The following is a 19,928-nucleotide window of genomic DNA, read 5'->3' on the forward strand; positions in this document are numbered from 1 at the left end:
TTCAGGTTCAGTGTTTGCTTTTTGATATTGTGCTTCACTCTCTCTCTCTCTTATTTAACTCTTCTCCACCCCTTTTAACTCCTGTCGCTGTTTTCATGTCCACAGCTCTCTATAAAATGCTGTAAACAAAAAATAATGTTGTTGATTAGATTGTCTAACCAATGAACATCTAATTGAAAGAATCTTAAGATTTAAATCATTGCAAATGTGCCTGAAACAGCAAGCTGAGAATTGTTTAGTATTGACAAAAAAATGTATCTCTCTGCGTCTAATTAAAGTATAATTTGGTAATTGAATAAGCAGTGACGTCTGTTTCAGTGAACGTAGGCAACGTCGCCAATATGACCTAGAAACCATCTGGTTTATGTAAAGTTTCTACGTTGACTTCAACTGACTATGGTTGCAAATAACCAGAACTTTCAGTAAATGTGTGTGTGTGTGTGTGTGTGTGTGTGTGTGTGTGTGTGTGTGTGTGTGTGTTTTCAGCTGAGCGTTTTGGGAAAAAGCTGGAGGAGCTGTGCAGCGAGCGCTGCTCTCTGAAACTGGGTTTGCCCTCGCAACAGCCCGGCGTGGCTCTGTTCCTGGAGCGGCTCAGACGGGTGGTGCACAGCGCCCTCCAGAGGGCAGACTGCAGTCAGTGCAGGTCAGTCTCACAGCCGCTCAGACACACACATCAGTAGACACACAACTCACACTCTGCTGAGGAAATAAGTAACATCATGTCCTGTGATTACTGTCGTGAGCCCTTTCCCAGTGATATGTCAAATTGATATCGCAGTTGTCAAAAGCTGTACTGTTTTGATCATTTTAAATGTGAAAGAATCAATTTAAATATAAAATGTATTCATAAACAAGATTACCTATTTTGTTTCAGATTTAATGGCATTTTTTATACGTATAAAATGTTTTAATTTTGATAATATTTTACTAACGTTACATCGTTAATGATAATCTAATACCATCACGTGGTGGTTGACGATATCAACGTGTCAGACTGCTTCATGTGCTATATCTATCATTATAATGTTGTAGGATGGAGCCGGTAGGAAAGGGTGATTCAAAATAGCTTTTGTAGCAGTGAGGAAATCAGGCGGGGCAAATGCAGCAAAGCCCTGTTACTGTTTTCCACACTTACAAGCATCTCATAGTTTTTAAAATGCTAAAAGAAACAGGAAAAAAAACACGCCGAAAGAGATGTCAGGTCATTTCTGTTACGTAGCATGGCCTCCCACTTCAGGGAGGGACGAGAGGGCCTCAAACTTTAAATGGCAAGTCGTAATGGGAAAGTCCAGTAGAGAATGACTCTACTTCCCATTTGATTCATAACCTCAGTTAACATTGTAAACATGAGTCTATGGTCTCCTTTGCTAGTTTAAATTTCTCTTCAGTACGTCATGATGTACGTTTAGTAATTATGGCTTCATTTAAAGTAAAATTAACTGTCTGCTTATAAAAAAAAATACATGACGGCAAGAGCCAGAACAGTCAATGGGTCAAACACACGTTTGTGATGACGGCACATTGAAGAAAAAGAACAACTAATACAAAAGATGTCACTCAACACTGCTCGATGAGTATGAGTTATGCACCTGCCATAAAAAAAGTACTTAGAAGAAAATATGCAACTAAAATGTGTACTACACAAAGTCTACTTATACATTCACACAACAGAGGTGATGTTAGCGGTTGTGCTGCAAAATATTACAATATGATTCATTATTATTCATGAACTATCCAGCATAAACAACTTAAATGAAATACTTTTTTTATGAGTAGCCTTCTTCTTTTACCACAGCCAATACCAACATTCCCAGTAAGAGACAGGGTGAAAAGTAAAGCTAGATGCATTTATCCCATGTCTCTAAATCCAAGCCTGAAAAAACGTGTGGAGTCACACGCAGTCAGAAACTTTGGTGAATTACGAGGAACACACATCATTTCCAAATAGAAACACTAGAAACAGCTTACCCAGTATACAGATCATGTGTATTGCTTCGCATATAAGCTCACTTGAAAGGGACCAGAAGGACCCTGAAATGTGAACGAACAAACAGAGACGCTTTAATTGAAGTACGCCATCGCCGAGGCTTTTGATGTGACTGTTTTTTTGTGACTGGTTGTCAGGGAGACTGTAGAGCCGGATGCACGGGAGCAGCTGGGCTCGCTGCAGCGAAGAGATCGCCTGATCCAAGAGAAACGGCTAGTGGAGGTAGATTCAGCTCACATGACGTAATCACAGCCGACGAAGGTCATTTCTGCCACTTTGGGTCACGTGTGTGTGTGTGTGTGTGTGTGTAATATAATACTGACAAGTGTGAATTATTGAAAGAAAGACTTATAGTTCAATGCAAAGATCCTGAATATGAACCTGTTCAGGAGGAGATAGAAGAGCTGCAGCGGCGGCTGGCGGAGCTGAAGGACCGCGGCCGATGCCTGGAGCAGCAGATCCAGCAGGAGGAGCAGCAGGTGGAGGCCGAGGAGCTGGAGGGCTCCGTGCTGAGGAGCTGCTCCGCGGCCCAGCTCCGCGACATGAGCCGGACGCTGCAGGACCTCGTCACCTCGGAAAACCGCGCGCAGATCTGCGTCTCTCCTTCGCCCTCCTTGCTCAGGTGGCCGTCACACGCGTGCGGAATATTGAATTACATCGCACGACAAGTGGAGCATCCGGGGGAGAAAAAGGGGCACAGGAATTGATTTGTGAAAATTGACCGACGTAATTCTTTTTTGGGAGCAGGTGTACGTACATTTTCACTTGTAGTACAATTGATTGATTTCATTATGCTATTATGCTCCTAAAATATACTCTATATGTTATCGATCCTATGAGGCATAAGAGATAAACCTCATATTGGTGCTCACAGTAAATGGCAGAGGACTCACAGTTCACAGTTCCTGCAGTACTGTCAGTCACCAGGTGGGGCTGCTAGAGAGCTGTGAGAGGTAGTGACGCCACAACGCTCATCAGTCCATGAACGTTTTCCCTGCGTCAAGTCACGTATTTTCTTATCATTAAATGAGCTCGTTTAGAGGAGGATGTGTAGGAGAAGATTTTCTATTTCTTTGCCTCCCAGCTTTATTCGTCCTTCGACAGACAAAGTGGCATTTTGCATAAATCTTGCAGCGGGATCGTCTGGTCTCGCATCAAGAAAGTACAACCCGGTCACAAGCACACCTTCACGTTTTCAACCCAATTAACAACTCAAGGAGTTCTTGTTTGACAATGCTGATATCGTGTTTCCAGATCCCCCAAAAATTGCTAAAATTGTACTGAAAAGCACTTACAGTGAGTCGCTTTGAACAAAAGCGGCAGCCAATTGCATGTAATGTAATGCAATAAGTGTGATAGACTTCACGAGGAATGATTTGTTTATTTTCAGGTTCAGAGAGGACGCATCAAGCAGCCTCAACTACGTCTTTATTCCTCGAATCCCCCTGTGCCGTCAGTCCTCTTCTCTCACACCTGCTTGAACCTGCTTTGAATTTTAATGGTTTTTCTCAGATGCAAATGATTACTTTGCGTCGTATCCTCTGAAGTTAACAGCTTGCGACAGAGCACCGTGGAAAGCCTCTCTGTCTTGCCACTCATTAGAAAGACATGTAAATTGTACTTATCGCCTTCTCGGTGGCGTGACCCGCCATCACTGGGATAATTTGATATCTGACGTATTCTCACCCCAACTGGAACACATTTATTCTCGCTGCTGATTGAAATTGCAACCTCAGATTGGATATTCGGCTGCACATCTCCAGGTGATGTGCTTTGGGTCATCATGATGATTGTGTTGCTAGCGGTTCCCTTCCCCAAATAACACAGGCCATTTATTTCTCATCTTAAGATGTATTTCCTTACTGGAATAAAGAAATACTGTTTCTGCGTCCCCGTAAAAAAAAAAAAAAAAAAAGGGTGCAGTAAAACCGATTTTACCCTGACTAACCCTAAACATCATCTTAAATAGCATGAAAGGAGCTTACTGATTTTTGTGATATGAGACATATGGGACCATCTCAAGGTGACTGTGTTGTGCATAATGGATTTTATGCTCATTTGGTTTTCGTCTACTGATTGATTTATATCTCTGTCACTGAATAATGTGACCTTGTCCTTTTTGCATGTTTACATACATGCGCAGTAATAACATTACTGACATCACCCTCAACATACGGAATTATCATCGACAGTGAAGTCGAATAAAAAACATTATTGTAAGAATAACAATGTCAGCAAACTAAACACTGTAGTTGAAAAGGCCAGATTTAAGCTGCTATTAGGAAACACATCATATCACAGCCTGGTTTTGAGCTAAGCTGCTTTTCCCACTTGCGTTCAAAATATAAACAAATGCCACTAGTATTTCAGTTTCTTATATGACCATTTACATGAAAGAAATACCTCCCCAAAATAATCTTGTATGGATTTCTACAACACAGTGTTAAGTAGTGAGCTTTGGAGATGCTGGAGGACAGATTTTGGGAGCAGCTTCCCCCTGTTTCCAGCCTTTATGCTAAGCCAAGCTTACTGGCAGCTGGATTAAGCTTCATAGTTACTGGAGATATATGCCAGGAGAATCAGAACTTTTGAAGCGCAATTACCAAAATCTTAAACTTTAATGGATTAGCTGGTGCTTGATGGATATAATTGATTCATCGTTTGTTAAAACAATTTAAGCAAAAATGATTACAAATCGCTGCTCAGAGTTTTGGTTGCAAGTGTGAAATTCAAAATCCAGGCCTCGTGCATTCACCGTGCACACAATATAGCATCATCTGTAAACCTCTTATTCGGGTTGTGTAAGTACGTTTTTGCTGTGGATGCAATAATCTAGATTTACCAGGGAATGATCAGAGCCTGATGTTTGGCTCTCATCGAAGATCTTTTCAGGCATTCCATCATACGAGATTTTGTATCGGTCTTGTTAAAAAACACTGTGTTTAGCAGCCAGATGGGTGGATTATAGTAAACTGGGGAATTGTTAATCCCGTCATTGACATCTATTGCTTTTACTTGAAGCACCCTAAGTAAATAAATGACCTTTAGTACTGCACTGTAACATGTGTATTTCCTTTTTTTTTCAGACTCCAGGAGCAGGAGCAGGCATTGAATCTGTCCATTAAGGAAGCCACTGCTAAAGTAAGTCACTGTTACTCTGACCCATTTAGTCCAAAGCAGCCCCGCTTTCCCTCGGCATGCCAGCAATGACTGAATGTGTGTAATTGTGTCGGAAGTCAAACTGGAACGCATGTCCTGGGTGCCAGCGGAGACATGCATCCCACATGGCAGTGTCTGCATTCAGATAACTGTCATAAGAGTAAATAAGAAATGCCCTTTTTAAAATCCAATATCCGATTTTTTTTAGTTTTTCTGTGAGAAATAAGCAACTGAATTGCTACTTTAGTTTGTGATTTGATTGAAGTGGTTTTCATTTTTGCTTTGTTTAGCAGCCCTTGGACAGATGGATGTTTCACATAGTTCACATACATCTATGGATCTGTTTGGCCAGCGTGGCTTTGTTGGCTATTCAATGCGTGCCAGTGTTTGTTGTATTCCTGCGTGTGTACGGCTTTGCATGTTTCCCTTTGAATGTGTCGTGTCTCTCGAGTTCCCCGATGCTTCTCAGGGGTTTGCTTTTCCCGCTCACTGATCTCAATTCATTGATCTCTCCAGCTGAAAAAAGCCACGGAAATCCATAAAAAAGTGGTGGTTTCAGGAAGGAGAAAGAAATGGAGTGGACAGGGGCTCAGAAAGGACCTCTTTACTCTTGCTGTGTTCTTTAGAAAGCCATCATCAAATGGCTGGCCGACGCTTCCACGGCACCTCAAAGGAATATGTGCGTTATCCACGAAGACACACCTTTACCTCAATCATAAGATTGTCCATTGTTAAGTTGAAATAAAGACGTTTTGTTCCTAAACGAGGTAGCCACCATGTGGAAAATGGCACACCCGCTGTGACAAAATGATTGCTGGCATGAAAGTAGCTTTTTCTGTTGATTTAAAAAAAAAGAAAATGAAAAGGATTGACAGAGTGCCTGATGTTTTGAAATTCAATCGCCAACGTCATGATTTCCACAGTTGGAAAAGGCACCGCTTCCAGTTCATGTAAAGCGCGAAATAAAATTATGCAAGCCTGTTTTCTGTATTTCTGTGTGAACTCTTTGGAGATGTTCTGCCTCAGAAATACCAACTTATTTGACAGCCTTTTCAAAGTGTTGCACAAAAATGCGTCAGATTCAAGAAGAAAATGCGTCAGAAAATCCCACTCCACATCCCTTTTGGGCGGTTTCCTCAAAAGAAGGAGACGCATCATGGGTATTGTATCCGGTTGTTACTCAAAGTGAATACATTGGAAAGAACAGAGGTTTAAAGGGCAGAGTGAGGGCAGATGAGGAGCGAGACAGTATCTGAAGCCATCAACTCCTCTGTGGATACAGCACAGCTAAGGCGCTGCATCCCCATCAGCCTTGTGACATTCTGGGCCTTTTTTCCCTTTCCTGACATTCTAATGGCATCTTTTATGGAGATTTCCTATTTCCCTGACTGTCCGCGTGAAAGGAGGCACATTCTCTTTCTTTCCAAAGGTTATAGACAAGGTAACAGACCGGCGGTGATGCTCTGCTGTGTATTCAAAGCAGCGCCAGCACAGAGGGGCGGAAATGAATCTGTAAGGTCTTGTAAGAATGAGTGTCAGAAAGAGGATGAAAGCGGAATTGGAAATGAGCTCCGCATCCTGTGGGATCCACGTGTCTGCAAAGGTTTTGTTAGTTACCCCCCCCCTACCCCTCCTTGCTCTCTCCTCAGCCTACTTGTCCTTCTTTTCCCCAGGTGGTCATGAGTCAGAGGCTGGGCAGCAGCCTGAGGAGAAAAGTCAGCGAGACTGAAACTCAGCTTTTGGCGCTGCATGAAGCCAAACTGGCAGCTATCTCGGGTAACTCTCCGCTCAACCACACCCCAGTTCAACACTTCCCACATTTCACGTCGTCTATTTACCTCATTTGCTTGGATCGCCCACCATTAGCCTCACTTAATTACGCTATTAATGATCGAGGCGCTCATTAATGGGCGGCGTAGGCCTTAATGTCTTCCTGTGGTGCACCGGTGCAGGTAATGACTTCAGCAGTGCCAAGGAGCTGAAGGCTGAGATGAAGGCGGTGTACCTGGAGCGGGACCGGCTGGACGCTCTGGCCAAGAGGCTGCACAGCCTCAGCTCGGGGAGCAGCCAGGAGCTGAGCAGGATGAAGGAGCAGCGGCAGCAGCTCAGGCAGGAGCTGGAGCAGAGGGAGGCCCAACACGGTGAGTCACCGAGGCCGGTCCGCATCAAGAAAAGAGTAATATACGAGCCCGTTCTTGGCCTAAATCTCATTTAAAGATGAAATAACTATATTCGTTTTTACAACTAGAGTGTTTTATTTGTATTCTTACCAGGAAGTGTTGAATATTTGCCAACTTTCTAGACATTTATGGGCCAATATTCATTGATATTCGCTCCCTTTAAACCTGCATTGTCAGGTTTTTCGGCTTTGTAAACCAGCTGTAAACACAACACTGACATTTACAAGTTGATGTGATAACGCTTTTATCCAAAGCGACTTACATTTTTGCTCTATACAGCGTAGACACAGCAATGGAGAGCAATTAGGGGATAAGTGTCTTGCTCAAGGACCCAACAGCATGGACTAGCAGAGCCGGGGTTCAAACCATCGATCCTCTGATTGACAGATTGGCTTGCTAAGAGGCATAAAGCATTATCATCCTTCCGAAGTCTAATACTATTTCTACTTTTAGCTCTGGTTTTGGTCAGCTGAGGAAGGAAACATATGAAACTCTAAAAGGTGCACTCAGTTGAGTGCAGATGTGTCTGCAATGACCACTGCTGCGTTGTGAGAAAATATATATTTAAAAAAAATTTCACATCCCCCTTGGAGTGCCTTCCCATACGCCCAGGGGTACACATACCCCCATTTGAGAACCACTGCTCTAATGGGCTCTAGGTCTTGGTAAAAATAGTTGTGGACAGGTGCAACAGTGCGCTGGTAGTTTCGATAGCTGTTAGCCAAACACACCGTAAACCTGTATCCCCCCACCGTGGGGACTCGGTCACGGACACACACACACACACACACACACGGCCGACCGCATGGTCCTCCCGGTGGGTACGGTGAATTGAACGCACCATTAGCAAAACGAACACACGTCCAACAGTGTCTTGCCCACTGCGACTGGAAAGTGTTTGTTGTATTTCTGAAAGGTGCCTCTCTCTGTCTGTCTTTGAATACACCTTTTAAAATATCAATTGAAATGTGCACTGTGAGAGCTCTTTGAAAGAGAAGTCCTCTCTTGATGTCGCTCCACGCTGGGAGATCATCAATGGACGATGACTTTTCTCCCAAATGAAGGAGAAGTGATCTGCTGTCAGTGGGGAGTCGGCATCAAATGAGTTACCAGCAGGACTGGCAGTTGTTGAGAGAAAGGGGAGGGGTGGCGGGTGTGTGTGTGTGTGTGTGTGTGTGTGTGTGTGTGTGTGTGTGTGTGTGCAGGGGAAATGAGCTTTAGATTGTGTGAAGGAGCCAATTACCTCCAAGCTACTCAGTGTAGACATGATGTATAAGCGCTCACACTCTTCAACTAGACGAGATCTGAATGCCGCTTTAAGAAAGGACTCACTTTTTTTGGGGGTGTGTGGGGTTGGGTACATTGGTTTGGCCTCCTGGCACTGGCAGAGACTCAAATGGACTTTGACAGCACCACCAGAAGTGCTACTTTCTCAACTCCATCAGTCACAGAGGGATTTCTAAAGATTAAAAAAAAAAAAAAAAGGTCACTTTGTTCTCTGAGGCACTAAGGACATGGGGAAGTGACGAGGCCAGAGCAGGTAGTGAAACCGGAACTCTGAATCAGGCTCTCGCTGCGACCCCAAGCTGTGCAATCAGCCATCGAGCAAACACTGTTGTCTTCTAGACCATTAAGGCATGGAGCTGCACAGTAACCAGTTGTGACGACCCATTGTCTCGCCTTGAATGCACCCTCTGCTGGCACTAGGGGGCAGCCTTTCATTGTTGCAATCAGGCAGAGTTGCATCAAGTTGTTATGGGGAGGGGGGGTTGTTCGCATTAAAAGGTCTTTGATTTGATGTAATTGCACTAGAAACCGAAGCCTTTTACTTGCCAATGACGTTTCTTTTCCTTTCACCTCTGGGCATGAAACTCAGTCACCTGTCTGATTGTTGTTGCTGAAATACAGACCTGAACACCTTGACATGCTAAACAGACGGCCGGGGACAGCAATAATCTCTCCCCGACAGCCACCAAAGACACGTTCAAGTTCACCTCGGTATCCTCAATACACAGCATGCCTGACACAGAATATCTCCCAGGGACATTGAGGCTGGGAAACCGGTGACAAGTGCTCGGGCTGAACAAAGGAAACGAGAATCAGGTGAGAAACGCGTCACAAATGTGGGAAGAGACAGCTAGTTAATGATTGGTTGTGCAGCTTGTTCAAATGCTCAAGTGGGCGCACGCAATATGGCATCAGGCGCAATCTCACAATGCGTTGCTGACACCAAGCAAAGGGCTCATTAAACTGTCATCCTATTTGGTAATAAGGGGCTGGCGCACGCTATCTGGAAACTGATAGCCCACAAACAGCACATTAGCATTTCTTCAGCTGGAGGGGATTAGAAATTATAGTGTGCTTCAACTCAAGACGGACGTTCTTTTGGTTCCTGAGGCATTTCTAGCACATCCTCGTCCACACTAGTGTCATGTTATAACAATACAATCTTCTGAAAAAGCCCCATTGTCATGGCGTGAGCTCTAAAGCAACACATGGATACCATGACCAGATCCAAGCACACGCATTCACTTAAACTACACGGCTTCAGCTGGTGGAGCGTCTCCGCCCAGCGTACTCTGTTTTTTGACCTGGGAGCCATTACGTCCCTAATTGCCATTGGCGCGAGTGCTGATGAATACCAAACCCATTATAGCCGGAGGTTTGATTCCCTGCTGAGGGTATAATTTTGCCCCCAAGAGAGATCTGTAGTGAGACTGAATTTACAAATAAATAATTGAAGAGCTGAATAACATGAGTAAATGACCCCCAGGGGTGAGGACATTCAAACAGGGAGCCAGTGTCAGAGGGTGTTCCTCTTGATTCATCCAAGCGTCCTGTCAATGCTTATTTAATTGTTCGAAGCCAGGTGGTACATTCTGTAGCACTATCTTTTGCCGCGTCCCCACTATCTATTCATTCTTTATACAGGTCCCGCTCCAGTGTCACATGCAGTGCTTTATGGTCCTCGGTAGGATTTGGGGGCTCATTCAGACCAAACTTGACCATCCAACACCTGAAGTGTACATCAAAATACTGTCTCTCTGTGTTATTAAAGAAATGTCATCGCCTCTTAATGGAGTGCCAATATTAAAGGGGGAGGACGTGCATGATTTATTCATGACCCGGTCTCTTTCAGGGTGCTTCTGTTGAGAACATGATGGAACATACGACGGCTCTTCTCCTGAAGGGCGCCTGAATGATTGAGAGCCGTGTAGTGGTTAAGTGGACCCGGGAGAATGTTTCCTGTTTTTTGTCTCTGAAGTTTTGGCAAAATTCATTTATTTTTTCCTGCGATTCAGTGGGGGAATCACTCCATTGTGAGTTCGAGAGTGTCCATACCCATCAGAGTTACCGCAAAAACGAAGGGAAGTTGACGGAGGTGCTACTACAATAGCTCCCACGATCATTTCCATTACATACGACTTTAAAAAATGTGGGCTTTTTTATGAAAGGAATTTCATATTGTTGGGAACAAAGTAAAGCAGTTTGTATTCAAGCCCAGCTGGCAACATGTCAGTCCACCACTTTGGTCCAGAACGAAATAGCTCAACATCTGAATGGATTATCGTTGGACTATCCATCTTGAGCCTTTTACTTGGTGGTCAAATACTTTGGTTTATTACCAAATAGCTGCAACTAATGACAATCCCAACACCCTCAGCTGTACTTTGTGTTTTAGTGCTTGTTGGAAATGTTAGCCTGCTAACTCCTGAAACTAAGATGGTAAACATGGTGAACATTATAGCTGCTGTTCTCATTGTCAGATTAGCATCGTCATTGTGATCATCTAAGCATGCATACATTGGCGTTTTGGCTCGAAGCACCACTCTGTCTCTGAGTACAGCCTCACGCTGCAGCTAGCATGTCTAATTCAGACAAATCATCAGCGGAGGGAGGGGACGAATTCAGAAATGTACTTTTTTGTGGGCTGTATTAGCCCAGTGCTAATGGAGTTTCTCAAAGGGTGCAGAGGAAATAATAAGATTCCAGTTTAATGGCGCAGGGATGTGAGCAGGTGAGTTGTTGAGATGGTTTTTTAGAGCTTTTACGGCCGCGAAATTAGACAGAGTTCCTCGTCTTTTAGTGCTTCCCAGATTCAACCATCAGAAATATACATATATTTCTTTGGCAGCCCACAGCAAAGTACATTCAGCGTCTCCTCTGAGTAAACCCTATTTACTGAGCTTGAGATATAACGACAGTTAGCATGTCTAACATTTTAGTCAGAGTAATTCATCAGCCGAAACATGAAACATAAAATATATATACACATGTTTATATCCACCCATGCATAGATTTTTCACACATAAGGCACTTTTTTTGTCAAACGATTCCTTTAGTGACACCATGGCAGCCACAATCTGTGTGCTGCTATGCTTTGTGATCCCACACTCTTAAAGCATCATGGGTTATTGAGTCCCTCTTCTCTCATTGGCTATGCTGCTTGGCTGCTGTTACGTTCACATACACCCATATATTGTGAGTCTGCATATGCTGACTGTGTGTTTGTGTTACCTGCAGTGCCGTTGCACTCAAACAGCCCGAGCCAAGCTAAAACACATTAATCACAGTCAGCGCCTTCAACTCAATTACAAAGACACACAATTCCTCTTCTGTCTTATTATGCGCGGGCTTGTATGACACGCATATCGGCGGTGCTGCGTTAGCACGGAGCCGCCTCTCATTTGTTTGACGACGCGAAGGCCTCACAGATGTTGGTTGCTTTTATTGTTACGAGGCGATGAAGAAATGACTGCATTATTCACATTCAATTAGAGCACCTTGCCGTCGTTAACTTCTGCAGGCTCATTAAAGCCCAAGAACTTCGTCGTCGAGAATCGTGCATCACTGTGCGATGAATATGTCTGCCCCATTTGCTTTGTCTGTATGCTGATTATAATCATTTGTTATCAACGTTACATCTATTTAGCTGAAGTAATTATTTCTTCATTAGAATAATGAACAAGTTTTTTTTAATCGATATTAAGCAAGCTATTTTTTTTTCCTCCAAACTCATTCTCATCATCTTTCAATAGTGTCTCAGTTCTGTTTGCGTTCTGAATGAATGGCCTCTTCGATTTTGGCCGAGTTCCTTGGCAGCAATCACTGATGTTTAGTGCCTGCTGAGATCACTGGTGTTCAGGGGGCGCTGAGCTCATGAATTTGTTCCAGTGCCGGCTCTGTGAACGCCTTTGTGAGGTTCCTTCAACACCAAATATACTGCCGCATGTATTAGGGACTAACAGACTGGCTTTCTTCTTTATGGGCTTTTTAGTGCAGATTTTATTCGCATGGCCTGCCAATGACAGCAGCCTCCCGCAGACTTACAGGAAGTGGCAATATCACCCGGTGCTCTGGTTCCACTCGGCGCAGGAGGAGGCTCTGCTGCTTGATGTCTTGTCCCATCCTATAAAGAAAAGATTATTTTCGACTGTCACGCCCGAAGAGGCTCACTAGATTTTGCCACCGGTTGGCATGGCGACAGGATGGCACGCTGCCTCTCAGTATTAGCATGGAAATAAACACTAAGTTAACAGTTAATGCCCTCATGTCATATCGTCCATCTTCATGCCTTACGTATCGACTGGTTCCCTTCCTCACACTTTATTATTTCTAAATCTGGCTCTGGCTCCAGCTGTAGCCTACTTAGTCATCTCACATCTGTACATGCCCTGTGCCATCCCAAGTCAGGCTTAATGCCCCCATGTATTATTCAATGGCTATCTCCTTGCACGCTGCCGAACGGAGGCGGCATGAATGGAAGTTGACATGGGAGACTCTGTCAGGTGGGATAGGATCTTGCATAGCAATTAGAGGGGTGGTAAGTGAGCTGTCTGGTCCACGTACACCAGATCTGCTCACCAGATATGTGATAGCTACGCCAGTGGCCTCCTATTTCCTCTGATTTAGCAGGTGTGTGTGTGTGTGTGTGTGTGTGTGTGTGTGTGGGTCTCAGCCACTTAAGTCAGAGACTTCTTCCTTTCCTCCCCGCTGTGCCAGCCCCCAGCTCGTCTCGTCCTGGAGCTGAAGCTGTCTAATAACCACCATCAAGACAATGATACAAATTATATTTCAAACATCAAAGTGATTCAGAACAGCCAATTAAGTCACTTTCTTTCTGTGTGAGCAAGCTAAGTGGCAATACAATACAGTAGCTTTCAACCGTTTCTGTCTTTTTTTTTCCCCGAAATGAAGCGGTTTCTACTCGGAAATTCATTATGTTTTTTAATGGGTATGTTCTCTGTTATTGTCTCCATTAGACATTTTGGGAAATACTTGTATTTGCTTTCTTGCCAAGAGTTTACAAGTTTGCCACATTATAGTTTTCTCGGGCGGCAAAATCACAGCCACAAAGACACACATGTCTCTGGTGTGGAAGTTCTTACGCACGAATAAAGAAGACTTAAAGATTGCAATTTGTCACAACAGCAAGCTCAAAGTAGGTGGAGGAAGAACCTCAAAACAACTAACTTAATCACAAACGTGTTAGTAGGTAATTCATTCCCATGCCGACTGTTCAGTGCAGAGTTAAAGTTGTACTAATGACGCAGCTAACGACTATATAAAACTGGCATTAGAGAGGTTTAACTTCCTCATATTATCCGTACAGCATCTAATCTAATAATGCCAAGATGTTTAATAATCAAGGCAAATATCTAAATAAAAATACTATTTATCACTTGATTTGTATTTTTTTAAGCAAATAACCAATGAAACTGACAGATAACAAAACAAAGGAAAACATTTAAAATATTTGATAGTTTACACTAACATTGGAACTGTTGAAATTAGGTTGTCATAACATACATTTGTCTGGAGGCTTGCTGTCTATTATAGGTCTAAAGAAATCTTGCAATCAGTACACCTCTAGTCGCAACATCAGCAGAGCGTGGGAAAGCACGGGATGTGGTTGTTATGCTGTACAGATGCTGGGATGGACAGATCCATCAATGGTCGAGCAGGAGGGTTGTATTGACATTACGGCTTGTGTGTGCAGATATATACGGGGCGCAATTTGATATAAGTGCATCCTATTGTGTTCAAAGACCTGCTGCTGCGGGGGGCATATCCTCATGTTTTATACATGAGCTCATTAACGGCGCTCAGCTTGCCCTCCTCTCCATCCTGACTAGCACTCCGCCAGCCTGCGTCTGCCTCCTCAGGCACAGCTCACTGCTGGCAGAAGGGCACAGGAAGCAACGTAAGCCATCCAGCCAACTTTATGCCCCACAGAAAAACTGGCACTGTACGCGGCCCTATCTATGCCATGTTAGAATCCCCTTTAATCCTCAGGCCGCCTCCACTATGATCCCCTCCTCGAGCAGTGAGAATGATCTTTCCTCAACTGTGTCTTAAGAGAGAGCCAGCTGGGTCTTTTCACTGTACTGTAGTGTTGCAGTTTCTCAGCACAAGGCCATCACCAACTGATGACGCTACCATATGCATATATAGCTTTATATATTGGAGCTAATGATGAGTCAGCTTTAATTGTATAAACGCTTTGAAGTGCTCGTAACAGGATGTTCTCTCTGCTTTTTTTTTCTCTCCATATAGAAAGCCGGCTCAAAGAGAACACTACCAAGTACATCAAGACATTGCAGGACAGATTGCACAGGTGAGAGCGCTGCGTGTCGTCTGATTAGTGCAGAAATGACGAAGACTCAATGGGGAGTAAAACAGAGGTACATAAATGGAGCAACCGCCTTTCCTGTCCCCTTTGTCGTCCTGTGGGCAGAGCGCCGCCTCCCAAAGGCATCACCTCATCCACCTCATCATGCACTCACACCTTTCTCTCCTGCCGTTGTCTAGAGACCTTATTTCACATCTCTCTCTATCTCTCACCTGAGCAATTTGTCGCCCTCTTCCCACATCCTCACATAGTTTCTGTATGTTTAATTTGTTATACCTCCACATCAGCTCAGTGGCCACATTTATACCCCTCTGTACAAACTATTTCAGACAAAAAATATGTTTTTTTTGGTGTGTTTTATGGTGTCTATCTGCGTCCCTGAGGTCCTAAATAACGGAGGACAGGTCTGTTGTGTTGAGGGTGGCCGCCCCAGCCCGCCTGACGGTTACACAACAGGACTGTGATGTGCTGAGTTGCTGAGTTTTCCGAGCAGAGGGTGTGGATCCCATACAAGTATCGACACCATACGCGTGTTCATGCATCCTTGTTATGGAGATCAGAGCTGTTTAGCTCGTCTCCATCGACAAAGACCGCATCGAGCAGCTGCAATGCCATCGGCTCTGCAGCCTTTTGAAACCATTCATGTTTTACAGATGGCTGAATAAAGCTGGTGGAGTTTTTGAGTGCACCTTATGAGCTGTGCGAGCTACTTACTCAGAGGAGGATCTGAGGCAACCACGGCTTAGTTTGCGTCTGCTTGACCCATGCCTTGCATCCTTGGAGAGGGAGGGTCAACTCTTTGGACGGATGCCAGGAGTCAGTCACATACAGCACGGCTTTTTGTTGAAGAGGGATGCGGCTCTGTGTGGTCAAGGAGCAACATGGCTGCCATCTAAGTGCCCAGCAGGGGAGCAAGACCCGGGACCTTTTCTGTCAATAGGGCAGATGGCCTTTGACTTTGTGTTTTGAGAGTACCTGTCTGTATTCTGTATCTAATTAAAAAAACAACCTGGCAAAAGCTGGCTTACTGGAATAGGAATGTGACAGGGCATTTAAAAAAAAAAAAAAAAAAAAATATATATATATATATATATATATATATATATATATATATATATATATATATATATATATATATATATATATATATATAACACACACACACACACACACACACTCCACCATAGACACTGCACAAAAGGTGTCATCTCGATCCTACAATTCCCATAATGCAACTTAATAGTGTAATTTAATAGACCCTTTCTGCCAAGTAAATGTCTTTCAAACTCCACACCTCTGTTGACTAAAAGTCTCCAAGCCCAAAACTGAGAAAATCTGGGCTATTTCGTTTCATATTTCAGAGAGCTCCCCTAAAGCCCCAGAAGACATTTTATGGAATACGTTATTCTGTTTTCACAGGCTGAGTAGTACTGCTTGTGACAAGTAAACTGAGCTTCATGTGTCAAATCACTGAAGTGCCCGTTCAAATAAAATTTCAAATATCTATAAAACATTTTATGCTGAAAGCTCCATTTATTCTCTCTCTCACTTTTGAGATTTTAAATACAGTTTTATTTTTAATTCCAGACTACCAATATCAATAAAACACTAATACAGAATAAGTCTGGCTACTTGGTGCTCTCTTAATACAACTCCTGTTCGGTGATCGCGTCTTCAAGGTTCCCCAATATTCTGGATTATATAGCTGCATACACATGCATTTAATATATAAAATCGCATTACAGGACACCTTCTTGGGTACTGGGTACAGTAAACAAATTTGCCTGCTCATCACATTCGATATTAATTTGATAGCCCCCCAACTTTGGATCATCTTCCATAACCAGAGGCGGTCCAGATCAAATCACAGGCGCAGCTCTGCCTTCAGGCGAGGACCAGTAGCTTCCTCCAGCTCCAGTCTGGCACACTGACACATATTTGGCTTGATTGAATGGGCAATTGTCCCCACATGAGCATATATAGTCACACACACACACATACATGCACACACACACACACACACACACACACACACACACACAAAGACACTCACACTTAGATACACACGTGCACCCTTCCTCCACTGTAAATTTCATCAGACAGCTCTAATGTACATTACTGTTGATGGAGTGCGGTGGTGATGGGAGGTGAGGGGAGGAAGAGGAGGAGGAGGAGGAGGAGAGAGGCAGATTAGTACTGGTAGATGTCTGGTCTCCGTGGAGACGGGAGGTGTTGAAAAAACCAATTATCTCTTCCTTGCTAAAGACTAGAACAGGATGTTAGAGCAGCGCAGATGCTGTAAGTGTGTCACCAGAACAAAAAAACATTTTTAATTCAGATTAGCAGCAGTGCACAGTTGTTTAATACATTATGTAGATGTTTCATTAGGAAGTGCCTCTTGAATATTTCCGATATTAATGCATTCTTCTGTTAAGATGTAGATTTATTATATTTAATGGCTACACTGCAACTGGTGTAGAAGTCATTAAAATACGAGGACAAGACATGCTCTCTTAGTTAAAAGAGTTGCTGAGAGACTAGTGAGACAACCATTCTTACTTTTAATGTACACAATTGTGAACGCATCAGACCAATGTAAAGTGTTGGGAACAAAGGGACCTTGGTTGTCTGCTGTAAAAAGCTCGAGACATGAAGCCACCCGCCTTCCAAACTGTTCAGTTCACCATCACACCTCATCCCCTTGTATGTCAGCATATTATTAGCACCTCTCCTCAGCTGCTGCATGATTAAGGGGGAAAACATTATCATCTTCTATTTGCTTTTTGATGGGTAAATTCTTACTGTGTTAATGGCTTCTGGCGGATCCTAAATATCAGAAGCGCTGACATGAGACTACAGCATTCATTCCATTTGATTCAGGGTAATAATTTCTTGGGGATATGGCTCATCGTTTGATAGCTTAAAAACTCCAGCTGGGACACAAGATAGGAGCTGTTTTTCACAGTCATTGGTATTCATGTGGGAGACCTGAGGATGCAGCTGAGCATATGAACCTGACGCTGGGTCCAGTTCAAACTGGACCTCCTGGTCCCAGCTGGACCAGACCGCCGCTCCTTCCTTCAACAGCTATTTTTACAATCCACAGTGTATGGAAGGCCCGGAGGAGAAAGAGTGGTCCTGTCAGTCAGCCGTCCCACAGGGGGGCCGAGAGACTGTCGAAGGGGTGTGCCTGTCTGTCTCTCCTTCTTATTACGGGGCCATCAGCAGAGCAGCGCACCCACACCCTGCCACTGTCAGACGACAGGCCGAGTGGCTGCCACCAATTAACCCCCCGGGCGAGGCGTTCATACCGACGGGCACCAGGAGGCCGCCATCACAGGGACACTGAGGAGCTGACTTGTTGTCCGCATCCTCAGTACGCAGAGCTAATGCCAGGGACTTGTCACGAACTGCGGTCTTCTTTGACGAGAAGCGCTTGTGACGGCCGAGGCCGGCTTTGACATTTTTTGGGGGTAATTGTACGACACTGAATCCGCACAAGAGAATGATTTATGGGTTTGTGTTTGCGAGTTAGCACGTTTGCGCACCCATAACTGTGTGTGCGTGTGTCCCTCTTCACTTCAGAAGAGACAAATAACAATGGCATGGCTCACTGGGTGCGTCCCCCACTAAAGCAGAATTCAGAAGCGGCGGCGTGGAGTAGAGAATTGGCGAGGGCGGGAGGGGCTGGGCAGAGCAATTTTTCTATTGTCTGGGTGCCAAATGAAGGTTAGAGAACGTCTGAGAGGCGTGCGTTGGCAGGGTACAGAGGTTGGCAGCCTTTTCAGGCAGGAGATGGGCTGGAAAACGAGTGGCATTCAATTTTCAGGGGGCCTCATCACGGAGAGAGAGAGTGGAGAACAGAGGGAGAGATTAAACAATATTGTCTGGATGCATTTTGCCTTTCAGTTTGTTTACGTATGACGGCGAATGAGCAATTCCTCAAATCCTAACAGCACAGCAAAGGGGGGCACTCTGTCGTAAAAATCATAAATATATTATAGGGCTAAAAAAATAAATAATGTAAACAAATTAGTGTGTTTGATTCGTCTCTTAATGTATGTATGAAACACATCTTTGTGCTTTCGTTTTCAATACAAGGCGGATTCCTGGAAACAAAGAGGTTGTTATTAAAAACAGGTGAATATTTATGCTCTTCATTGTGTGTCTCTTAAACCATATTGAAAAGGGGGAATTTCTGATATATGGATTTGGTTCCTAAAATGTCACCTGGGACCACAATTATTTGGGAATAATTTGTTTACTAAAGGTCACTGAAAGAATAAGGGGAATAAATATCAATATTTTAAAAAGGTCAGAGGTCTCAAATGTGAGCCACACATATATCATACCATAACAGGCCTGCTGTACCTCTGAGTATTTGCTGCCACAGTGACCAGGTTAATCTAAATAATGCTAAATTGAGCAGAGAACTCCGCTCGTCAGTCGTGTTGCTCATTTCCTGAATAATACAAGAAATCGGCTGCTTTTAATGTCCTCCTCTGTTTGTACACAGGGAGCTTGACTCTGGGATGTTACCGGGGTCAGGGGCGAGCGAGAGTGAACAAGGATGACGGATGGTAACTCACTGAGTAGATAAACAAAAAGCAATCTTCTTGTCCTCCCCCTGAACTCCTGCTCAGTGACCCCAGCAGAGATGAACACAACCGGGCCCTGTCTCCTGTCTCTGCTGCCGCTCTTTGAAGAAAAGGGCAGCCCACGAGGAGGCCATTCTCTCTCATTACATTTTGTCAATGGAGTTACAATCTTTGAATGATTCATCCTCCCCCCCTCATTCTTTTGTCAGGGCTCTATGATAGAGATGCTATTTAAGATGTCCTTTACTGCGCCTTGACAACTACTGTGCTCAGTTATCGTGCAGCAGTTGTCAGTCGTGACATGCGTGCTTTGCCTCGGCGTATTTTTCATTTTTTTTTTGCACGTCACCGTTCCGACACTAGTGTCATCA

At 44.0% G+C, this 19,928-nt stretch overlaps 1 protein-coding gene across 2 annotated transcripts in view; it reads left to right on the top strand.

Moving 5' to 3' along the window:
- Positions 1-19,928, top strand: part of disc1 (DISC1 scaffold protein) — a 40,896-nt gene that overhangs the window by 8,080 nt on the left and 12,888 nt on the right. For both annotated transcript variants that reach the window (XR_011077090.1, XM_068568166.1), the window contains exons 4-10: positions 487-643; positions 2,125-2,209; positions 2,377-2,609; positions 5,074-5,128; positions 6,820-6,922; positions 7,099-7,287; positions 14,884-14,944. Coding sequence is in view for 1 of the 2 variants with exons in the window: in XM_068568166.1 (XP_068424267.1) it covers positions 487-643; positions 2,125-2,209; positions 2,377-2,609; positions 5,074-5,128; positions 6,820-6,922; positions 7,099-7,287; positions 14,884-14,944 (883 nt within the window). In the remaining variant the exon portion in view is untranslated. The remainder of the gene's footprint in view (positions 1-486; positions 644-2,124; positions 2,210-2,376; positions 2,610-5,073; positions 5,129-6,819; positions 6,923-7,098; positions 7,288-14,883; positions 14,945-19,928) is intronic.

The sequence above is a fragment of the Clinocottus analis genome, unplaced genomic scaffold, assembly GCF_023055335.1.
Source record: "Clinocottus analis isolate CAN_PGR_092001 unplaced genomic scaffold, fCliAna1.0.p SCAF_8, whole genome shotgun sequence".
NCBI lineage: Eukaryota > Metazoa > Chordata > Actinopteri > Perciformes > Cottidae > Clinocottus > Clinocottus analis.